This window comes from Pezoporus wallicus, unplaced genomic scaffold, assembly GCF_028554395.1.
Source record: "Pezoporus wallicus isolate ANWC-B61680 ecotype Strahan unplaced genomic scaffold, APGP_CSIRO_Pwel_v1 contig_8705, whole genome shotgun sequence".
In the NCBI taxonomy this organism is placed as follows: domain Eukaryota; kingdom Metazoa; phylum Chordata; class Aves; order Psittaciformes; family Psittacidae; genus Pezoporus; species Pezoporus wallicus.
The window spans coordinates 529,744-554,839 of NW_026638439.1; the positions used below are offsets into that span (position 1 = coordinate 529,744).

Here is a 25,096-nt window from a genome sequence, read left to right on the forward strand (position 1 = left end):
GCTCCAGAATCTCAGCCACATGCTAACCCTAAACCTAACCCGGCTCACACCATCCATGTATTTGAGCAGTAACAGCTATACCAGTAATTCCCTCTTACCTTGGGTTGAAATGCTCCCTGTAGCGAGCCAAAGGGGCCAGTTGGAGGAATCATGGGAGGAATACCTGATACAGCTGGAGGATAGGAGTGAAAGAGCTGGAACAGAAAGACAGAAAAACATAAATACAAGCGCATGTCAAAAAAGAAGACAGGTTGAACAAGACAGGGAAAGCATTTCTGCATAATATTAGGGAAAATGGTACATGGAGAAAACTGAGAAGCATTGAAGAGTGATCTCACCGCAACAATGTTAGTTAAAGCAGTCAATGAAATGTTGACAAATGTCATGATGTTTAGAGCTTAAAAGCAGTTCCAAACTCATAAAGTCAGCAACCTCTCCCCTGGATTAGGCCCTCATAGCATAAAAGAGACTTTATTATTTAACTATTAATTCTTAAATTGGATAGATGTTTTAAACGGCTTCAGTTTGCATGCCAGTTCAAGAGAAAAGGCAGAACACTGAGCCAAGGAAGACACAAAAATCTAGTGTTCAGTGGAAGAAACCCCTGACGAGTTCTAGGATATTGTATCATTAAAACTCCATTAGTACATTAGGAATTTAATAGTATATGTAGGAAATGAGGAAAACATGCACAATTCATACTTCATTAGCCTGTCTGAGAGGATATCCTGCCACAGCTAAGATTAACAGAGACAATCTGATTTGTTCTAATTATTTAAACAAAATATTAAGGCAGATATTCCCCCCATCTTCCAAATTCAGGATACTTTTTTATCAAGACAGACTACTAAGCATAAAGCAGTGCACATCTCCACTGACCTCCCTGATCCCAGTGTATCTAAGAGAATTTAGACAAAAACCCGACCAGCTGTTCAGTACTAATGCAGAGAAACACAAGGGAAACAAGCAAGTAAACCTGAACATCAAATCATATCTTGTCCCCATGGTCCAGCTGTAAATCATACTCATGGAGTAACACAGTTACCTTGCCCAATTCCATGGAAAATGCTGAGGTTACACACAAAATTGCTGTCTTGGGGGCTCAGAGCATCACACTCCAGAGATGTTCTCACTGTGAAGACTCAGCATCTAAGAGGGAATGGCTACTAACTTCAGTGGTATTGCCACCCAAACACCTAATGGGGTTCTCTGGCCAATCAAAAGTCACCTCTCAACACAGCCAACCAAAGAGCAATCTACTGTAGGCTACTTTTAAGATCAAAATAAATGAGTTAATGGCCAACTGAACAGAAGCAGGACTGGGCAAAGACTGGCCATGTGGTGTGGGCAAACACTGGGAAAATCACATTCCAGGGTAAATCTGTACCATAAAGTTTTGATGAATTTGTTTATGCCAGGCTTTTCCTATACATTTTTCTTTCCACTTGCTTATCTTGCAAGCTCAGATTTATGTTATGTTTACTGAAAGCTGAAAAACTATTTCAGTATTTTAGAGATACCTAAAGCTTTTCGCTGTTTAAAAGCATGGTATCGAGTCTCCTTCCATTCACGTTTCTATTGTTGTTCTTAATTCTATTTAATTTGGACCTGCTCCATTCAATGATGCAGAAAACATTTTGAGATTAGTTGATACTGAACTGTAGGCATTTGAGAAATCATTAAGAGACACATGTCCTCATTTACAATAACTTCAATGAGTAAAATGTGCTTTAAATCCTCCAGATCTACACTTAATTCTGTGTGTAATGGACTAATTCCAAATGATGGGAAGAGATATAATATTGACTGTTCTATTGGCTATGACAAATAATAAAGAATGCTTTCCTTGGAGTTTTGTAACAACTGGTGAGTTAATCAAACATGACCTTTCCTCAAGGTCAGGATTATTAATAAAATATAAATATGGGATCTCCAGGATCTCTCTGTATCAGTTCAATTCCTCCAGCTTTCCAAAGACATCTTTCACAGTCAGTGTTCCCTTTCTCCCCAGCATCCCTTCTTCTTCGAGCAGCATTTTTCCCTTCTAGCTTTCTTCAGGGCACAATGCAGTAACCACAGCTTTCACGTGACCCAGTGCATTTTAGTGTCAAACTACAACTAGCATCAACTGCAGGTTAAAAGTAATGCCTCACTGTGCTACAGTAAGCCCCCTCCAAGAGAAACAACTGAAAATCAAAGACACCAAGAAAGAAAACTGTTTTATAACTCTACAGCTGGTTCCCTGTGAGCTGCATTCCCTGTTCCGAAGTAAATTGATTTTAACTCTCAAACAGACCTTGTTCTATAAAGTTTACTTTAAAAACATTGCCAGATTTTCTGAAGTGTCTGAATTCGTGGTGTGGATGCCACTGAAAGTGTGATTTTTGATACTGCAGCTGCTCAGGACACTGCTGCAAGCAGTTCCTCTGTTACTTATCGAATCTGTGGTCAGACCAGAGGAGGTTACTGACATACCCTCGCTAGTATGGCTCTGCTGTAGTTTAAGACAGACTTAATCCAGGGTAGCCTGTAGCCATCACGTTGATCTTCTGGTATTAGCTTGCTACATATCCATCAAATGCAACAGTGATTATTTTGCAAGCACTTTGCAAGGACAAATCTTTCCTGAAGGAAAGGCAGGGGAGACACAATGGAAGGGATCTCTGCCAAGTTCAAGAGCATAGCTCACTGGCTAACAGAGAACAACATGAAGCCTTTTCTAGCTTTAAAGGGGTAATACCATGACCTTTACAATTCAGGTAGCTGCCAGATTTGTAAGAGATTCTGTCACTGAATGTGAAAAGCATATATAGTTGGAGACTTTAGCAATGTTTCCTATATTTCATGTCAACGTCTGTGCTTCATTTGTCTAAAATCCATTTACCTATTTCCCACGACCGTGTTCTTGCTTGAATCAACACGCCACATGGATGATAACGTATCTTTTGAATCCATGTAAAGCTCAGCAAGCGTGTAGTTTTGCAAACAACGATGCAAATGATCAGCATTACCCTTCTGAGCAAAAGTGATTAGCACAGACTGAAATGTTTGCCTAATACTCCTAGAGCTCTGATCCTGCAAACACTCAACACAGTTAAAGTTACTCAAATGAAGTATCAGGAGTTAAAAGGACTACTCACATGTACTACAGGGATGAGTTTTTAGCAGGAACTGTGTTTAATGAGGACAGCAGAAAGCATCACACTATCATTTTAACCAGTTTTGTTTGCCCAGTTCCACTTCTAAGCAAAACCAACACATAAAGCCAAGTGCTTTGCAGATTTCTGAGTGCTGATGCAGTACGCCTTCTCTCATCAAAATATCACTATTGGATGTAGAAATTCTTGTCATATGCAACTAGATCTCTGGCTCTGCCAATCATATGAAGGAAATGCAACCCATATTTCAGCAGCAAATGAATCAGTAGATTCAAACTCTCAAGAGCAGAAGCTTGGCAATTAACTGGAATATTAAAAATCCGTTCATCTTAAACATAGCATTTTTGGTAGCTCTTAGGTAAACTTGTCTAGTGCTTAGCTGGATTCATGTTGCTTTCATCAAACAGAGCTTTCAGAACATAAGCCAGTGGATCAGATGTGCCTTTGAAATCTGAAGAATGAGACAAGTTTTCAGATTTTATAAAACAAAATATGATATACTAGGAAAACGATTAGATTACCTATCCCTGAGGGATTTGTATGATAGATTGTCATTTCATTTCAAGCTTCTTAGGAAGAAGATCAGTCTAAGGGTTTGTGGCACAACTGAAACACCATGATGAAATTACTGCTCTCTCCTGCTTCATGGAACAGTCAGCTCTTCTGCCTCATCTTTTTCACATCAAACCTATCTTCAAATGGTATATGAGCAAGAGATCTTTTGATTGGAAAAGCTGATACTGCATCTTAATCAGAAACAAGCACCATGAATGCAAGCCTTCAAAAGCCAAAGCGACCAAGAACAGTAATGGTAAATCCTGGAGTGATGATTAGGGAGAGATTCGACACTGTGCTGCTGACTGAGTGGTGATCCCAACCCACCACAGAAAAGCGGTTAAGTCAGTTTTAACAGAGTAATAAAACTCACACTGTGACGGTAGAAGGGGTCAACTTTTGTAGGGTATTTGTCAAACTGCAAAGGGATCAAAGCACAAACTAGTTACTTTATATTTTCTTGCTTTAGCTCTGTTGGTAAGATAAAAGACTACTTCTCTATTTGGCAACCAACAGAGGTAAAAATATGCAGAAAATTAAGTTTCCAATGAAACTGTTGGGGATTTTTCTTTCTTCAAAGTAAACCAAGGTCTTTATGAGACAGAGAGAAGGAGGCACCAGAGTGCACCACTCTAACCACTGGCAAGCCCCAAGCATGAGCACTGCTTCAGCCCCTGTGCTGCCCCCTGAACCTACCGTAAGGAAGGGACAGCCAGCCCTTCTCCTGCCCAAGCACACCTGGGCAGCAGCGTCCTCCTGCCCCAACAACCTGGCAAATCTGAAACGTTTGTAATAAAGAATAGAGTTGTGCTCTACTTATCCTCACATTTCTGCCTGGGGTACGCACCATGGGCGGTGCTGGCGTCGGCATGATGGCAGTGGGTGGGATGGCGTGCGGGAAAGGCGTGAAGGTGTGCTGGTGTGTGTGTTGGTGTGTGTGCTGGTGCTGGTGCTGGTGTTGGTGGAACTCGGTCCTCAGGTAGGGTGGTGGGCCCAGCGAGGCCCCACGGTCTGCGCTCTGCGAGGCCAGAAAGCGCGTGTTTAGTTCCTGACGGAGGAGATCTTGTTCTGGAATACAAACAGTAAAACTCAGTTTTACTCAGGGACTCTCACAGACCTTGTGCCACTTACTGTTTGCTGGCTGCAGTAGCAATGCTGTGTGTAAAGCTTTCTGGTGGTAAACTATGTCACTGCACAGGGGGAAAAAAGCTCCTTTGGATCCTCCCCAAAGGCCTGAGAGGCAGAAGAATGCTTCCATCTCCCTTCTCTCACCAACTCTGTCTTCACTACAGCATTCCTCTGAGCATTAACCTAAGGGTTCTCCCTAAATACGGGCATAGTCCTAAAATAGGTGAGGAGCTTGAGTGAGTAAACATCAAGTGATTACTGCTAATATGAGTAATGCTCCATCTTCTTCCCTTAGCTCCCTTTCAGTGACCTGGGAGGAGCAGACATGTTACATCTCCCACAGTCAAATACAGAAGAGCACAATTTTCTCCACTGATAAAAATCTCTACATCTCACCCCCAAATTCTGCACATACATGAGCTTAGGATCACTGTGTGCACAGCCACAGGAGACCTTCCCTCTAGGCAGGGAAGGAATGCTAACTACAGACCACAACCGCAGTGAAGAAGTTCGCTAAGGGAGTCACAGATCCTCTGTGGGCACATTATGAACTCTAGTGTGTTCTTACCATGGGAAGAAAGAAAACACACATGGAAAAACCACAGCCCTCCAAAAATATTAATTCCCAGGGTAGAAGAAATGTCTTGGGGTATGTGTAGGTGTTCTTTAGCTTTGATATCTCTCCAAATCATTCAGCAATGGGTACAGCCTCCACCCAATCAACTGCCCTCATCAAATGGCCCGAACTGACTTATTCTGACTAAACCCAGAGAACTGGTTTCCCACTCACATCATGATCTGCCCGTCTCTCACCTGAGTAAGTGCTCCCAGCAGGGTGTCCTGGAACCTGCAGCGTCCCCGATGTCAGTGGTGGTGGAGGAGGCAGGGCCGTAGGAGGGGCAAACATATTGGGGTGATGTGGGTGCGCAGGGGGCTGCAGGGCGGGTGTGAAGGTGTGCAGGGGGCTGTGGCTGGGCAGAGACAGGGGGAACGGTGATGCTGAGGGGTGGTGGGAGATGTGAGGAGGAGGGGCCTGAGTCTTGGCAGGAGTGCTGCTTCTGCTGCTGCTGTTAATGAGAGGAAAAGCAATTAAGCATTGCATGGAAGAGGGAAAAGCTCCAAACATACACATTACAACCCCGCCAGGCTATGCCCAGCTCATGTTAACACATTATTAGTGTCAGTTACATATTACAAATTCAAGTTGCTTTTCTACTTTTCTAGCAATACCACTGAGATACTCCTTTCTCTAACCATCTGCTTTTACTTCCTATGGTCTCTCCACACCGAAACCCGAGACACACTCTCCTCCGCTGTAAGAGGTTGATATTCTGTCCTCCACCAACACAGGAATGACACACAAAGGAGTAATCATCCCTCTGCATTCATTACTTAATTATCAGGTCCTTTCTACATGACTGCTTCTGATTCATGTTTTCAGGCAAATGAAGCTCAAAATCAGTGATCACTGCATTAATAAAGGTTTAATTTTTTTTTCCCTATGACTTAGTAAGATGAAAGGCTGCAGAAAATGTGAAACAAAGCTGAGAAGGCAAACGGATACAAGCTTCTTGTGCAGTTAATGCCTCTCTACCTCCACAATAGACAGAGATAAGACGAGTCAGCAAAGTATTTGTGATTACACTGGTTGCAATTCTTCAGGTTTCACATCCTACTAATGAGTATTTAAAATATATTCACCTAGTGCTTAATTCTACTTGTGATTATTTCAAGTAACAACATGCTGCTATTGCAGTGATTTTGAAAGACAAGCAATACCAACTTGGTTAAAAATAAAGTCTTAAACACCTCCCAGTCTTCAGTGAAACCATGGAACAACCCTAATGCTGGTTCACCAGGTCTTGGAAATGCACCAGCTGCCTGTTGGATCTGGGGAAAGACAACCTTGTGCTGGCAGCATTAACTTAGAGTAAGGGAGAGTTCAGGTCCCTTCTCACACACCTCACGGGCTCCTATGAACATGTGGCTTAGTCTCTCTGGTCAACTCTGTCACCTCCCCAATAAAAGCTGAGGTTTATCTCACTGTGGCCATGTGAAGAGAAAAATACTGGAGACTGCAAAGTGTCAGCAGTGAGGAAAAAATTCAGCTTTAAAGCCATTGGGGTGAGATGGTCCGTGCCAGGCTGTCACCAGGCAAACAGCAGCTGTGCCATACTTCTCACTCCAGGGTATGTCTGTAGTTGGAGAAACGGAAGTCTTCAAGGCCAATCTGGAGGGGTCTTTGAGCAACCTGGCCTAGTGGAAGGTGTCCCTGCCCATGGCAAGGTGTTGGAACTGAATGATCTTGAGGTCCTTTCCAACCCAAACCATTGTATGATTCTGTGATCACCACCAAGCAGCAAACCAGCATGGGCATCAGTGTGCTCGCAGTTCTGTTCACCTACCTTAAGCTGTTGAGGCTTAAACTGCTGCTGTTATAGGCAGAGAGTGGCTGTGAGAGGCTCTGTGAGGCCGGATGTGGCTGCACCGGGGGCAGGTTGGGGTGCGCTGGCTGCACCGGTGACTGCGGCCGCGGCGGGTGCTGTGCTGGCGGCTGCGGCACTGGTGGGCGTGTGGCTTCCTCCGGCACTGGCGGCTGCGGCACCGGCACTGGCGGGGCAGGAGCCTCTGGCCGTGGGGCCAGCGCGGGGCTGGGGCACGGTGCCTCGGGCTGCGGCTCCAACTGTGGCTGGGCCAGAGGCTGGCTCACCTGAGGACAAGGGTCTTTAGGCACCACAGGCTCAAGTATTGGGTCTTTGCTGCTGTCCTGGCTCTTCTCTTGGCTCCTTTCTAATCCTGATATTTTCGGGACAGCTGGGGCCCTAGCACCAGGGTCGTCATTTTCAGCTAGTGCACTGACTCCTAACTCTTTATCTGCAACAACAGAAGAGAGAGAAAACAGTCACATGAGCAACAAAATGGGCAAAACCGAAGTGGTGTGCCAGAGGTGCACTCTGGGCAGCTCCATGTTGTTTTCATCAAGGACTGTGCCAACGTGAAACCAAATCAAATCCAAACACACTTCCAGCAGCATCCCTAACCCTCAAGTCCTTCTCCTAATACTTCTATTTTAACATGAGGAAGTTTCTGGGTGTCTTCATTAACATATTAAAAAGCAAGCACAGTGCAGTGGTTCAAACTCTTGAGGCAGAACCTCCCCCAAATCCCCACCTCTGCCTGCAGGAAAATACCAGGAGGGTTGTGCTTTGCTTTGGTCTGTCTCCGTGGCACAATACACACCAGGTCCTCCCCACTTGCCTCCTGGGTCTGCTCTCCTATGGATCCATTTCCCAACTTTCCTCTACAACCATGCAAGAGCTTCATAGATTTTCAAGAAAAATTAGATTTGCACAATAATTGCATGATTCCATGTTCCAAGGCCATGAACAATGATGATGAATTCCCATAGGTAATATCATAGCACAGGTAATATCATCTGCATGTGTATTTGGCAAAATCAGTCCCTAAATGATCACATAACCACCACTGAAATGATCTGTTGAATCATGGAAGCACAAAGCATTGCAAGGCAAGGGGCAGAGCTCCACATGAAGCCAGGATTCACGCGTCTTCGAGAGCTGCTCATCTTCTAGGAGCATCCCTTTATCCCTATCTACTATGATACATTCAACTCCATTGCCTGGGCTGCCAAATGAACAGAAGAAAAAAGTCACTTCTAGAGTGCACAGTCTGTACCAGGCACAGAGGCTTCTCCATGAATTTGGATCAGAAGACTATGGGGGCAAAGTGGGACTCCAGAGGAATAAAAAGTATTACTCTGCTGTACACCCAAGGTCTATCTCATTGCAATTAAATTGCAGGTTCTAAATAAAGGAAACTCCATTTGCATTAATTCTTTGGATCAATCCCATCTGAGCAAGCATTACTGAAAGTTCACCAGTGTGATCACCACATGTGTTAAGGCAGGTCCCCAAGGAGGAAGGCAATGAGCAGCAGTTTGTTCAGGAATAGGTGGATCTGTGTCCCTACACCTTAAAGATGTAAAAGTTATGATATTCCTATTTCTTGTCTGTCAGGCATCGTAATGAGGCTTTGAGGGCTCAGCCTTGTCATCAGAAATCCCCACAAGATGAACACAGTAGATGGGCTGAACAGCCCACAGAGGTGATACTACGGGGACCACCCTGCACTCTGTGCATTCATTACAGCTTTTCATTTGATGTTTTTCATGTCTCTCGTGTGTGTAACATTTATTCTGCATATGTCTCTGTGGGGAGTTTGCTCCTCACACCATTGCTCCTCCTCCCCTGGAGGAAAGGGCTATGAATCCCAGTGTCTCCTGGGTGTTCTTTGCTGCTGCTGCATACAACTTCATTACATCTCCCCTTAAGTACTGTCCCTGTTAGTCCACAGCTTAGAAAATGCTGTGTTTAGTAGATAATGTTATTCCAAATGTCAAAAATGGAATGTGTGCAGCCTCTCCCTCTATCTGCACCTATGCTATACCCCAAACAGTGCCAGATGTCCAGAAGTCTCTAACCCCAGAACGCCTGGTACATGCATCCCCACATGGCTGATAATTATGATACATGAATCAGAAAGAGTCCTTCATCCCACAGTATCTATTTAGGGAGGTGAAATCCCACATCAGTGATGAACAGTACCAATTACATGTTTCATAAGGAGGGCTCAACAACTTCATCAACGCTACTTCAAGGTCATACATACAAGATTACTCCTCTCCTACCAGTACGTCTTCGCACACTGCATCTCTGAATGTTGACTGACAAGCTCAGTGTTAAAACTAAGGGACAAAAAAACCTTTCACGTCACTATGACACAGAGAACCCAGTTACACAGCTTTTCAAGCTTGGTGATCCATCATGGGAATTCACCTCCAGCCTCCAGCTGAAGAAGCAAGCAAGCAACTTTATTTGATGGCAGTCTCCATACTCTATTTTGGATCAAGTGCAATGACTGCATCAGAACTCCAAAGACCAGTAACTGTGATGTAACTTTGTGCTGACAGAGGCTTCCCTTTATCCACTGGGTTGATACTGCACTCAGCAGCCGTCAGTCTTTTTACTGAAAAAGGAATAAAGACATAGTCTGATGCCAAGGACTGAGGAGAAACTTGGGGAGTGGCTTTGGGCAAGGGCCTGTAGGGACAGGACAAGGGGAACGGCTTTAACCTGCCAGAGGGGAGACTGAGATGAGCTCTTAGGCAGAAGCTCTTCCCTGTGAGGGTGCTGAGGCGCTGGCACAGGGTGCCCAGAGAAGCTGTGGCTGCCCCATCCCTGGCAGTGTTCAAGGCCAGGTTGGACACAGGGGCTTGGAGCAACCTGCTCTAGTGGAAGGTGTCTGGGCCTGTGGCAACGGTTGGAACTGGATGAGCTTTAAGGTCCCTTCCAACCCAAACCAGTCTGGGATTCCATGGAAGCTTGTCTCATACCGACAGGACTTGCAACTTCCATTATCCTCCTCTTTCCTGTCTTTGCCCCTTGATCTGTCTTAACCCCCAAATTTCTCTATTTTTCACTGAACAAACACTGCCTGGGGAATCTCTCAAGATGCAGGACTCCCAGACACCTCCATGTAACCCAAGTGCAGACTCATTACAGGAGTCTTCAATATTTTGCAGCATTATCTTTGGGATAATGCTATGTAACTTAAAAACAGCATTGATTTTAATACTGTAGCCAGTTTAACTCTTAACAATATTATCTCTGCCCAACTAAAATTTTCTGCAAACTTCTTAATGCAAGATAAAAAATTAGAGCTTTCAAAAAAATATAACCCCTGTTTTCCCCATTTTTAACATGGTTAGTGGGCAGTTGGTGCCAACTGTCACAACCAATACAACCTGCCCTTACTTCTCTGAAGTCAATGGAATGCAGAAAGCCCCTGCTGAGCACCAGCCCTGGGAGATACACTTCAACCAGCATTTCACAAGGCTTGAAATAATTAATCAGATTTAAGACCCGATTGTACATTTCATATTGATTAGACATTGGTCAATGGAACTTTGGGATAAATAAAGGCAGATGACAGAAACCATTACTGCAGGGGATGGAGGAGGTTGTTGGGTTCACCAGCCAACACGTACCATAAAGGCCCCCAGAGCAATTCATCTGCTGGATATACATAATTTGCTGAAACAATTTTCCAGCCAGCTTTCACCCCAATTTTCGAGGACATCACCAAAGTATCTGATTATGCAAATCAAAACCACGCATTCCCAAGCATGGCCGCTGTCATCTGCTGAGACCAATTATTCCACAGTAAGCAGGTATTAGTACAACTGACTTGCAAGACTTGTGACACACTTTGTACTTCCTCATAAAACAGAGAAGAAAGTCAGGGCAAAAGATTTTGCTCCCTCCTGTTAATAATGTTTATCTTCTGCCTTCAAATGGATTTAATTGGCAACAAGAAAGTTGCAGATCAATGAGAAGAAGCACTTAGTGTCATTGCATAAGATGCTGAAAAGTCTTCAGGCACTGAGCTGCTTCTGGCCTTGATTTGAAGATGCAGAGTCCTCCAGTATTTCACATGAAACAATTAATTTCATCCAGCTGTTAAACAGAACACGCAACAATTGTGACTCCTGTATCCTGTACACTGTGAGTATAACACTGAAAGCACTTTATGTTTGAGCTTTGTAATAAAGCACCTCTTTAGTTAGTAAAAAGGAATGGGATATACCTTCCTAGAGGAAAGTGAGCACAGAACATCCAAGATCGCCTTTCTTTCATAAATGATTGCATTTTACTTAATAGAGATGCATGCAACTGTAACATTCTTACAGATCCTAGGAGAAAGCAACACCATGATACCTCCATCCTGTTTCAGTGCACACACTTACACAGCCAAAGGTTTATTTCCAGTAGGGAAAATCTCTTGGCTTCCTAACCTTTCCAGTTTGGATGCAATACATTACATCCTTAACCATACCATTAACTATTCAATAGCCAGCTACCAGCATTGGAGCGCTTATAAAAAATGGACTTTTCTCAAATGGGCTGGCAAACTTCCCACGTAGGAAGCTATGAGACAAAGTCATTGGGGAATATTCTCTAATAATAAAGGGTTTGAGCACAAGGAGTTTTAGCCTCCTGCTTCAATTTCATGTTCTAATTCAAGAAATACAGGTCTTGTAATCACAGTATCTGTAAAGCACACCTAGTGTCAAAGAAACATAGAGAAGGCCTTATTAAACCAGGCTGGAGGTCCCTGCTTCCCACCACCGACTGCAGCAAGCACAAAGGTTTTCCAAACCAGGTGTAGAATCCTTGCCAGCAAATGTAAAGCAGCCTGTCCAACCCACGGGATCTGATGCCAATCTCAAAGGCTGGCTTACACCAAAAGCCCGAGGTTTTCTTCCAAGGTTTTCTAGAACTGTGATAACAACCATGGGCTTGTTCTGCACATAAATCTCAGGTCCCTTCTGAGTACTCGCAAGTTCTTGCCCATAGCAGTAAATTTCTTAGCATGTCATAGGAAAATATTCCTCCCACAAGGTTTTCATTTCTCATCTTTTAACTGCACTTGGTTCTTGCAAGTCTGTGAGAAGATGACTTCTCTACAAACCATCAGGATCACCTAGTCCTTTAGAAAATTAAACTGCTTCCCCTTCTATGTCCTTTATAATGTTTTCAACTCCTGTCTTCCCACTCTTTCGTCCTGTGAGAATTTTCCGACACGCCTGCTCACTTTTTATTTTTCCTGCTATCCTGTCACACCTCTTGGGCTTCTGCAATACTTTCTGAAGCCCTGACAATACTGCCCAGTCCTCAGAAGCTGAACCCCCATTAATATCAAAGCATTTCATCCTCACCACAGTATTCTTCACCCACAAGACAGGCAGTTGTCCCCAGCCTGCAGCTGCAGCTGTGAGTGAAGCTCTGTGTTAAACCACCTAGTAACACTCAGCTTCTTGCCTTGACTTGTCCCAGCTAATTCAGAGCCCCACAAGGTCTGTAGGCACCTGCATGGTTTGGTATAATGTGAATTGCTCTGAGTTTGCCTGACTCTCCATCCCTATTCTCTCAGCCTGGTGAGGTTTCTCTGTGGTTTCTAACAGTTCTCTCCAGCTCCAGCTACCACAGGCACCCTTAGATCATGTATGACTGCTGCGTTTGGCCCTCCCAACTCTGGACAGAGGACTCAAGACTTCAGCTGCTCTTAATCCAACACCACATTGCAAACAGATCATGACAAAAGTAACACAACTCTTTACTCTCCTTTCTTCAGCTGCATTTTGCTGGTAACAGTTACAGAATCATAGAATCCCAGCCTGGGTTCGGTTGGAAGGGACCTTAAAGCTCATCCAGTTCCAATCCCCTGCTGTGGGCAGGGACACCACCCATTAGACCACTTCGGTTTGGCTTCAGAAAAGCATCTTCCCCTCTCCTCTTCTGGCTGTGACCTGAACGCCCTGTTACCCACCCAGTGGGCAGAGCAGAAGTGTGGTGGGAGCTGGGTAACCTCAGCACAAGGTTAACTCCATTGCACGGTGAGGGAAGGAAAATATACTGAGTTTATCCACCCACTGTCCCCCCTCCCTGCTCTCCATTTGCCTTGGCCATAGAGCTGCAATATTCCCTCCAATGCTCATGACATCTGCTCATTCTGCTCTATGTGACAGCATTACCTGAATGAGCTTGAACAAAACCAGCTTTCAAAAGCAGCTTGAAAAGTATCACCCTATGAACACTAATCGAATTTAGCCTGACAGCTCAGCTTAATACATGAAGGACAAAAAAGATCTGTGTGATATGTTTATACAGCAAAGTAACACATTTATTCCCCTCGAGAAGTGTCATACCCGTAACTCACCAGACACATACCACTGCTTCCATTGTGAGTTTGCTCTTTAGAGCCAAGAATTTCCTCTTCTGTTTTTAAAGGCATGATGTCAATATAAGCAGAGAGCTTAAACCTCCACTGCCTCTGTGCTAACACTGAGATGAAGCGCAGCACGACCATGACAATACCCACTTTAAATTACAACTGTTTTAAGCCATTAGTGTCCCTAGGAAAACTTTGTGAGCAAACAAATCACAACTCCACCAACCAGTGTTGCTTCACAGTATTCTTATGCTTGGCACTATTTGCTCGTGTTTCCAATGCTCCAGAGTAAAAGACAGATATTATCCAACTGTCTGCTCTAACATAGCATCACTTAAAAAGAATTCTTTTGGTCTGGGTCATATCAGTAAATGCAAAAATGAAATTTCAAAGTTCCTGGTCAACAAAGGGTCTTACTGAATCTGTCTATTCTATTTAATCTATTAAATTATACATGTCCAGTAATGCCCATCTCTTTTTAAATTGTCTGAATTCCTTGTATTGGTCTCACATATTCCATGAATTTATTCTTAAAGGGGGGTGGGGGGGAATGGCTGAATTCCTGACTAGTTTTAAATACAGAGCTGTACCAGAACTGAAGATCTACCACTCTGTTTTGTGTTTGATTGCTTTGACAACACCACAGTTACTAGAAGCTTTTCTCTGCACGCAAAGCATGATTCTGCATACCAAGTCCTCCTGTGCGAGACAGAGGTAGAGGACTTAAAAGACTTTATAGAAATTAAAAATAGAAAAGAGCATGAACTTGAGAAAAAGGCATGGTAACACCTCTTTAGCATGTGTCAGTTTTGTTCTTACATCATTCTATAGCATTTTATAAACAGGAATGTGATATTCCACTAGAGCCCATATGATAATTCAGAAATTGAAAAGCCTCTTGCTTTTTCTTATAGCCACTCAAAAAGGAGTATCACCATATTCTGCATAATGCAATGTAGGCCTTTTCTTGTCCAAAGACCTGCCTCAGTTAGAGACCCTATGGAATTAATCTCATAGGTTTGCTTTGCCTTGACATCTCCTTTTCTTGACCATGGCTCTCCCAGCCTGCTCTTCACATCCACTGAACATTGACTACTTTGTCCCAGTTACCTGAACTAAGTAGGCCCCAGTTTGACTGCAGCATGAAACCAATTTGTGAACTACCTGTTCACTACTGAAGCACACTGTGTCTTCGAGAAAGCTCTGACTGAAGTTTTTCTTCCCAGAGATGTGGATAATCTCTGCACTGTCCATGCAGATCACTAAAAAGACACTCAGTTGGTGTGAAAAGTCCTTCACATGTCAGAAGTACAGTGCTCGCTTTCACTAAATGCTCACTGATTGACCTGTCCCTAATGAAACCAGCGGAACAGCATGCTGGTGCTGTGTTCCTTATGACAGAGCAACTGGATGAGAAGCATCCACAAGAACACATCCTAAAACACACCACCATGAACAAGTATTGGGCTTTCAGCAGACATGAGCACCCCCAACTCAACGTTAGCTCAGATGTGGATTAAATTCTAACTAAATATCCTTGGTCCCAAAATAAATGGTGAGCAGTGAAAACCAGATTAAAGCCAAATATGCCACATACACAGAATCACAGAATAGTTTGGGTTGGAACAGACCTTCAAAGCTCATCTACTCCACCCCCCTGCAATGAGCAGGGATATCATCAACTATACCAGGTTGCTCAGAACCACATCCATCCTGGCCTTGCAGGTTTATACACTTCCACTGTAACTATGAAATGGCCGATTAGCTGGTAGAATGCAAGAGTGACACAATAGTGTCCTAGATGCAGAAAAGACCCCAACACTGGGGTGCAACGTCTGAAGCTGAAGACAACCCTGACTGCTGCAGGGTACTTGTGCAGTCCAAAACTCGGGGATTTTCTACACAACCTGAAATCTTTAGCCCATCTGTGCTTCAAAATACCATCTGAAAAACATCCCATGCTCCTTTCATTTTGATGCAGGTTGTGCCTCACTGAGGCCCATTATTATCCAGCAACTGCCGCATTCAAAGACTCAAGCCTTGCACGTAGACTTTGTGGTGTTACCTCCATGTTGCAAGGAACTGTAATTCTAAAGGGATTAAAAGTTTACCAGCACAGCCATGTAAAGTAGAAAATGAATTGTTCACTCTTCTCATCTCTGTTTGGAAATTAGATTACAGGCTCCAAGTGAGCTGAAATACAGAATGAGGCAAATCTATGTGATTAGCTCACAGGTGGCCAGTGAGGCTTTTCTGTGCTTCAAAGTCTGGCAGATTCCCATTAGCTGCAATAATAAAAGGAATTTGTACTTATCCTTCGGCCCAAACCTTGCCCTGTGCCAACAGCTACCTGCTGTGCTAATCCTCACAACCAATATAATCATCCTCAATTGTGATTTCATAAGTTTGCTCAGCTGTCATTTGGGATATACAGGATGTGTGGCACAGAGCCGGGCTGCCAGCACAGCAAGCTCATCCCACGTGGGGTCCAGCCCCCTGTGGCACCATCAGTGGAGGGAAGGAATCACAGGGCTAACCCAGGACAGCCCCACGGTGTCAGCAGCTGGCTTCCCAGTACTAAAAGCAAAGACTCTTTCTATGTATAAACAGTTTGTGCCATTAACCACGAGTGTTTCCTCTAAATAAACACAGTTCCACATTTAACTTCTGTCTCCAGAAGGCATCTGCGTGAATGTCAGGTCAGCAAAACACACCCCACAGGAGATGAAAGCAGACAATAGCTATCCCAGATGGGCACAGAGCTCACATGAGAGGTGTAACATCAATGGTCCATTTCAGATGGCATTTGCTTTCTGACTCATATCACTGCAGGTGCAGTGGGATGATGTGAACGCAGCACTTACCCATGACCTCAACCCGAGGAAAGCTCTTCCAAGCCCCCTCAGCAAGAGGCTGGTTAACACAGTGAACCTCGAGGTTTGTTCCCTCTAGCAAGCTGTTATCCCACCTGGCGGAACTGTGAGAATATCTTTATTATATCTATAAACATCCAGTAACCCCCTGAACCCTCCAAAGCACTTTACCTTAACATTCTCTTGCATCAGGGAACTTTACAACTCAGCATTTCCTTTTCATAGAATCATAGAATAGTTAGGGTTGGAAAGGACCTTTAGATCATCTAGTTCCAACGCCCCCTGCCATGGGCAGGGACACCTTACACTAAACCGTATCACTCAAGGCTTCGTCCAACCTGGCCTTGAACACTGCCAGGGATGGAGCATTCACAACCTCCCTGGGCAGCCCATTCCAGTGCCTCACCACCCTGACAGGAAAGAATTTGCTCCTTACATCCAATCTAAACTTCCCCTGTTTAAGTTTTAACCCGTTACCCCTTGTCCTATCACTACAGTCCCTAATAAAAAGTCCCTCCCCAGCACCCCTATAGGCCCCCTTCAGATACTGGAAGGCTGCTATGAGGTCTCCACGCAGCCTTCTCTTCTCCAGGCTGAACAGCCCCATCTTCCTCAGCCTGTCTTCATACAGGAGGTGCTCCAGTCCCCTGATCATCCTCGTGGCCTCCTCTGGACTTGTTCCAACAGTTCCATGTCCTTTTTATGTTGAGGACACCAGAACTGCACACAATGCTCCAGGTGAGGTCTCACAAGAGCAGAGTAGAGGGGCAGGATCACCTCCTTGGACCTGCTGGTCACGCTCCTTTTGATGCAGCCCAGGATGCGCTTGGCTTTCTGGGCTGGGAGTGCACACTGAAGCTGGCTCATGTTCATTTCCTCATCAACCAACACCCCCAAGTCCTTCTCCTTGGGCTGCTCTGAATCTCTTCTCTGCCCAACCTGTAGCTGTGCCTGGGATTGCTCTGACCAAGGTGTAGGATCTTGCACTTGGCATGGTTAAACTTCATGAGGTTGGCATTAGCCCACACTTGTTACATTTAAATGTGTTAGGTAGGGAAATGAGAAGACATCTTCCATTCCAACATTACAAATTCTGCAGAACATTGCAAACTAACTTCATCTAACTGTTTTTACATCAAAACTGAACAGATGGAGCTCTGGACAGTGCTTGAGGCACTTGAGGGAACAGAGGTCACACTTTGCTTTGCTCCTATGAACATCCTTCCACCTCTGCTGCTCACCACAAAGCAAACTCAAGATCACACAAGCACAGAGAACATCACACCAGAGCTCCTGGCACATCAAGAGGCAGATATGACACTTGCAGTGTTGTCTATAACAGGTACCAGTCTGGGATTCTATGAGCATGCCATCATTTCAACAGCTCTGCAAAGCTCCAGCAACAGCCTGTGCTCCAAACCCTTCCAGCAAGAACCAGCCACTCGCCTTCAGACAGCCTGAACGCTGCAGCTAGGGATTACCATGGTATTGGAATACTGGCTTGGAGATAACAAGGCAGAAAAGCCTCCTTCAATGGAGCCTGCACTGCCTCGGCAGTCTGCACGGCCAGCCTGGAATGCAGCATCTGAACATCTTCCACCTAGCATAGGTGAGACATTGAGAAAGGTTTTATTGCTCAACTTTCATTCTGACCTCAACAGCTGAACAGCTCACATGTTATTGTGTTTTCCCCACTCTGTTTCTCCTCTCAAAGGCCTTTGATGAGGGAAAACATCCTTCTTAGGGCAGTGTTACAGCATGTGCTTAACTTGCAGTACACACTTAAGCTCACTTAACCATGTCAGGGTCAAACTGGAAAGATGAGCTCAGGGGTTTGAAGAATTGTGGATGAAGTGGTTTGGTTTCTGTTCTCCCTCTGTTCCTGCTGGCAGCTTGACTCACTCAGGGCCATGGTGTTTTGGGTCCCATCACTTTGCATGGTCATGCCCTGGCAGGACCACACCAACCCTAGCTTCTGCAGTGTGTGTGTTTTCATAACACTGCATTAGCAAAACAGCCTGAGGATGCTTCCATCTCAATACCAGTAATTTAAAGCAAAATGTTTGAGTCTTGGAAATTAACCAAACACTGAATAGTCTTTTACCAGAAGGAGCCGAGTTGGGTAATTACTGCTCACTAAACAAATAGACATCATGGACAGATTTTTAACCAACTGGGATGTAAATATTTTTATTCTTGGGAATAATCTTACAGTCAAATCAGTTCTGCAAATACCCACAATAATCCCTATTCTTTTTTCTCCCTCTCTTTTGCTATCTGCCTCAGATAGAACATCCTGGTCTAGTGGAAGGTATCCCTGCCTGTGGCAAGGGGTTGGAACTGGATGAGCTTTAAGGCCCCTTTTCCAACCCAAACCAGTCTGGGACTCTATGAAGCGCTCAGCAGTACAAAGCAAAGGCAGCTCCACACTTGTGATGTGGGTAACACGGTGCTCTTTTGGATTCAGTGATCAACACAACTGACCTTCACGCAGCACTACAGCGTTTAAAACTTCCACATCACAGACTCTGACCCCAAGCTGCCTCCTAGTTGAGGCTTCCATTTAGATCTCTTGCTATAATTTAGCAGGGTGGCAAGATAGGTCCTGGCCGAGAAGCAGCAGCAAAACAGGACATTTCCATAACTGGTTTTGTGTCCAAGGAGCAGAGGCCCGGCCCCACAACCTGGCTGATGGGGATGGGCCTTATCCAAATGTCTTAAAATCCATGGGGCTGCAGATGGCAGTGTCAAACAGAAGGTTCAGTGCCTTACAAAGGAAATTGAGAATAGGCCCATCTGTGGCATGAAATATCCATCTTGGAGTGAGAGGAGCCTTTTACAAATAACATTTATTTCAGTTTAAGAAAAATACTTTAAAATCAGGGGGGAAAAAAGCCAATCCCACAAACCCACTTGCAGTTTTATGGTATTTCCAATTCTTCTCACAAAGGGAGGTGAAACTAAAACCAAACGTTTACTGAGTGTTGGGAGACCAAATCAAGCACATATGATGTTCCAACAGTAGCCCAGTGAAATAATCAATAGCTTCCAATTCATGTTATTGACTTTTTCACATCCTTGTAGGTGTGAGCCTTCAAATGAAAGCATCAGAATCGCCAAATGGTTCAATTTGCTCTAGTTCAGATATTTTACACTGACATTCTTTATGATGATGTGTGTAAGCCTGTTTGAGAGAAGCGCTCTGACAGGCAGGACTTTAACTCCCCAAATTCCCTGTTTTGCTTCACTTTGGTATCCAGGGGTGCTTTATGCAAAGGGTAAGAGAAATATGGAATGTTCCTTTCTCTCTGTTCTGTCCTCTCTCCCTGTGCTTCCCTTTAAAGGGACTTCAGGAATAAACAAAACCACCTTCTGCTATTACCTCTGTTTAATCATATCAGAATTACAAAAGATTATACACCTATAAACTGAATTACCATGGAAATAAAGCACAGTTCTGTGCCACACATGCCCCTTGCAGAGGGGAATCAGTTTCCCTGACACCTCATCTTGTCTTTTTAACAGCAGTTTCGATAATGTAATTCTGCACTATGGAACAGTCACAATAACAAGTTGTTTGGACCATGGCAAACCAGCAAGAAGAGCTCATTAAGCCTTACAGAATGTTTGCAGCTGTTTTGGCCCAGGCTTGATTTGTTATGACATAGGTAAACTCTTATTTCGCCAGGTTTAATAGGTAATAGATATGCCAAAGCACATATTTCTTACAAGGCTATGAGAAGCTTTTAGCAATAACCCTTAAGGATGTATTGGGCAAAACTGATCTTGCAACATCTCCAAATATATAGAGAAAATGATGTGAATTATGGAAAATCACCACTATTCAGGGACAGTGCACTGGACTAGAAGATTAAAGTTCTGCTCTGGCTCCTGCAGGATGCAGTTAGGTCAGTGCTTGTCCCCACTCTTTTCAGGGCAGAGGCTGCTGTAAAACAAGAATCAGCTCTTGCTTAAGGCCTCTCTGTATTCATTCCATCTAAGGAATCATTCTATGATTCTATGAATAATGCTAAGGATTAAAAAAAAAGGTCAAATTGAAGCCTGGCAGAATGCCAGTGCTCTTCACTGTGGTTCAACAGATGCGTCTGAATAAATGAGTAAGGAAATGTAAGCTATAACCATTTATTTGCTTGCACTACTCCTTGCTCTGCACTGGGACGTTTGAAAAGCACCTACCTGGATTTGTTCACTTCTCAGTGAGGCTGACAGCCATGAGCATTTTATAATCGCATCCTGAGCTCATTTGTTTAGTTTGCCATTAGGCCTTGATGATGACTACTAATTTATAATCATACATAACCCTTGTATAATATGCAGAAGGCTGAAACTATAATAATCTGCAGAGCAACACAGAAAACACACAGAGAATCAAGTGGGCCCATTAACACTTAGAAATAAGCTATTAAGAGCTCCACTGAACAGATCAACCCACTGTAAGATAGATATTCATCATGTATACATGTGTGCGTGGATGCGCATACCTTTGCATAGGAACATACATACACAAATGTAGTAATTTGCCCTGTTCTGGTGCAAGTGTGGAGGATTTCCTTTGATTATTATCAAAGCAGGGCTGACAAATGTATTCAGAGGGAAAGAGGGAGAACAGCACATGCAAATCATTCTGGAGGCAGGTAGGGCCCCACACTTGCTTCTCACACTCCCCTTCAGAAGGGATCCAAACCCCTCCTGCTCCCAAGAGGTGTGAAGTCTGCCATTTGTGCTGGAAGCTCTCCAGCACTCACTTCAAGCTTACTGTTTGTTTCTGACTAGAAGAGGAAGAAGACAGTTGAACATTTACCAACAGCCACCAGTTTTACTGGAAACTGTTGAAAACGTTTAAAAACTCATCCTCAGGAGGAACAAGGTGGTGCCACAATGAATTCATGACGCATTTTCTCTTAACTACCCTTCTTCCAGTAAGGCTTAGAACTGAATTCTAGATACAGAACAAGTTTACAGATAAACATAAGGTTTTAGGAGACACAAAACTCTGTGGTCCAGGAAATACGTACAGAAGGTGATGCTGGAGAAATACAGTGGCATTGCTCAGGACTCACATGCCCATTCAATGAACCCAGTGTGAGGCAGGGGTAGAGACTTGCCCACTCCTTTTCCACACATTATGTTTTTCCTTAATGAAGCACACAGTCCTGTGGAACAGACCTATAGCCACATTGCAGCTCCTGTGTGGACTCTAAATCCCTTGCTGCCTGGCAAAGTCCTGCAGACCCTACTTTACAAATGCTCTCCTTCCTCCTTCCAGCTCCAATACATCATCAACCTCCAGCTCGCCTCTCCACAGTGCTTCGTTCATCAGTGCCATCGGTGGCATAAACCTGCCAGCATGTAAAACTTAATGGTCTAATCCTCCTGCTTTCACAAAGACCAGATTAGCTTTAAGTTAAATACTCTTGTTCCTTAAATTTCCTCCTTGTCAGGATGCCAAGGGAAGCGCTTAATCTTACAAAAGAGCCGGAGGACATTCTGATGCCTCCACACGAAGACAGAAAGCAGTCCATAATGCCAAGATAAAGCTGAGGTATTAAACTAATCTCACAGACCTGGAAATGTATATGCAGCAGGGATTACTGCTGTGTCTTGCTGCAGCTGCTAGAGGGGGTCATTAGCTGCAGTCGGGGTTCTTGCCATAAGCACCTCGGCATCCCCTGCTTTACGTACATAAAACTGAGGCACCAACTAGTTATAAACTTGTGCAAGTTACCAGCTGCAAAGAAATGGAATAAACTTGTGATTTAGACATAGAAGCCTAACCACTAATTCAGCCAGCTTGTCTACACTTGCTGTGTCAAGCATCCTTTGCTGGCGTGGCTGGCCCAGCATAGCTCACGGCCATTGGGAGCCAGTTCTGCAGCGGGGATGTTGCACCAGGAGGGATGGAGCAGTTCAAACCATGATGCTCTTCCACGGATGGGAATGGCAATCAAATACACAAGCAAGCTCCAGTCTGATGAGCTGAAGAGAGCTAAAGTCCCCTTTGCAAGGTGTGATACAGAAGAGTCTCTGGATTAGCAGTGCACAAAACTCAAGGAAAGCTGCCTGCAGCTGAGCTTCCCACCTCCCCATCAGGCTGATTGGATTAAAGCCAGTAATTCAACAGTAACACTAAGTAAAATCTTCCCTAACCTTGAAATAAAACTGCAGAGGCTTTACTCCCAGGTAAAGCCCATAGTAAATAAGTATATTTAGGAAGCAACTAATGCTTCTTTACACCCTTCTCATCCAAAAAGTTCAAGTGATAATGGCCATTTTACTCTGACATGAATAAACCCCAGTGCAGCACAAGCAGCTTGGCTAGGCACACCTCACTTGTCCATATGGCTGGCAACACACTAGAAGTGACTTTATTCCTGTAATAACTTTCCATCCTCTGCACAGCCCTCCAGAGATCCATGTGGGGACAAATGAGATCTGCTGGAGGAGGGAAGGTCACTTGGCTCTCTGCAGAGTAAACCCTCTCTGTATCAGCTGAAGGCAGATCAAAAAGCAAGGTTGCAAAACCAGGTCATGTATCAGTGAACTACATCGATCAATAGTTTCTGTACTTTCATGGGTTTAAGATCAGCTAAAGAAAGAAAGGTAGGTTTTTACCTGCACATCGCTTTATAGACTTTCCACCAGCTTACACACAAAGCATTTAGACACTTTAATTTCCACTCCAATATGAATACTCTACCCCCAAATGAAACCTATTAAAAATTAAATTCTTATATTAAGTTTAAAACATGGCTCTTTTCTCCCCAGGTCCCGTTAAATACTCTCCCTACACACAGTTTAGAAGACAGAAGAGATCCTAGAGAATATTTACAAAGAGAACAAACCCCCCTGAGGGTTTTTATGTTACTACAACATTAATCTATTTTAATCACACAACAGATTAAAACCAAACAACATTAAATGATTCTGCAAAGTACCGAGTGAAAGTCTCTTTGTTACACAAAAAAGAAACAAATGGAGAAAAAAAGAAAGCACTTGGAATGAGGGTGGTTTTGTTGTTCCACAGAGACAAGAGTGCAGCAAAAGCAAGACTGGGCCACAGAGCCACTGGTGGGAGGAAGATAAAAATCAGCTGCTCACAAGGGTCTGATTTTACTTCCACATGTTCCTACAGCACTGTCTGCATCGCAGATCTGGCTGGGCACAGCAGGACGCGGGTCTGAACCACAGCATGTGGGTGAAGGGAAAGCGAAGCCCAGCACTGCCTCAAGCCCCTTCTCAGAGCAGGTGCTTGGACATCCCCAGTGCCGGTACAGCAGTGATGCTCTCCTGGGTTCTGGATACATCTCAGTGCAGAAGAAGAGATGAATACTAAACTATTGCCCTCCCTCCTCCTCCATGTTTCTCCAGCCAGCCTCACCTGCCCTGGGCTCCACAGCCATGCTTCCCCACCTATTTCACACCAGTGGGCTCCCCATCATCTGGTGAGAAGCTGACCAGCCCAAATGGATCACACATGTGCCCTGGGCATGCATGTAGGAAGGAGATGTATTACTGCAGCTACTGCTTCTATCGTTAACCATAGTAACTCTGATGTCCTCACTATCTCCTCTGTACCCAGTTCCAGTCCCTCCAACTCTGATTTCCTCACTATCTCCTCTGTACCCAGTTCCAGTCCCTCCAGCCTTTCCTCATACCACAGCCATTTCTCATGTGTAAGCATCTCCACTGGCCATCTACAAGCCCTTACTCCAGCTCTGTCTTTTGGGCATGGAGCCCAATGAAAACAACACGCTCCTCAAAGGCTGCCTCGAGCAAGTGTTTTGAACAAAAGCCATGTCTTCTATTTCAGACTCCAAGATTTGATTCAGCCTTTCATTATTTGCATCTTTTTGAATTGTTTCAGTGCATTGAACAAAAACACCTATTGAGCTGTCCACAGGCCATTTCACTGAATTATCCCAGTTAATTTAGAGGCCAGAGCTGCTTCTGAATAGTTCATTCTTCCAGTAGCCCTCATCTTGCAATTATTTAACACATAACCTCATCTCCTGTCACTCACTCTGCTCAGCACCTTTGCTATCTCCCCGTGGTGCTCAGTGTTGCTGTTTCTCCTCTTGAATAACCCAAATAATTGTGCATTCATAACCCAGTTTGCCATCTCACTGCTCAACAGACTTCTAATGAAGACACTGCAGCACTCTGGAACATGTTTTGCTGCTGTCACGTATCTGAGGCGTACAGTGCTGCAAAGACAAGTCCTTCCAACAGTTACCAGCCCATGCTTTCCACCACAGCGTTAGAACCACCTTTGCCCAGAAGACATTGGAAAGGAGCAGTTACATTTGAGCTTGAGATTATCTGAAGAAACCACAAAGGAAAAGAAGGGCTCTTGTTCAAAGCCAAGTAACAGCAAGATTTACTTAAATAAATGGATGCATTTCACACGGATGGCTGGTTAATATGGGGTGCTCCAGGCAGGGCTTTTATCTCAGCACTTACCAACTCAGCTGCCAATGCAAACCCAGACCTTCAAGGGAATGATTTCTGTGGTTACTCTGCTCCCAGCACTCCAGATTTAACAGGAGATAC

General features: G+C 44.3%; 1 protein-coding gene across 9 annotated transcripts in view; it reads right to left on the reverse strand.

Moving 5' to 3' along the window:
- Positions 1 to 25,096, reverse strand: part of AUTS2 (activator of transcription and developmental regulator AUTS2) — a 733,350-nt gene that overhangs the window by 18,629 nt on the left and 689,625 nt on the right. For 5 of the 9 annotated variants that reach the window (XM_057410695.1, XM_057410702.1, XM_057410701.1 and 2 more), the window contains 5 exons: positions 7,247 to 7,715; positions 5,655 to 5,908; positions 4,540 to 4,781; positions 4,087 to 4,131; positions 99 to 194 (listed from right to left, as the gene is read on the reverse strand). In XM_057410695.1, coding sequence (XP_057266678.1) covers positions 99 to 194; positions 4,087 to 4,131; positions 4,540 to 4,781; positions 5,655 to 5,908; positions 7,247 to 7,715 — 1,106 coding nt within the window. The remainder of the gene's footprint in view (positions 1 to 98; positions 195 to 4,086; positions 4,132 to 4,539; positions 4,782 to 5,654; positions 5,909 to 7,246; positions 7,716 to 25,096) is intronic. The other 4 variants (XM_057410696.1, XM_057410697.1, XM_057410700.1 and 1 more) reach the window with 4 other exon arrangements.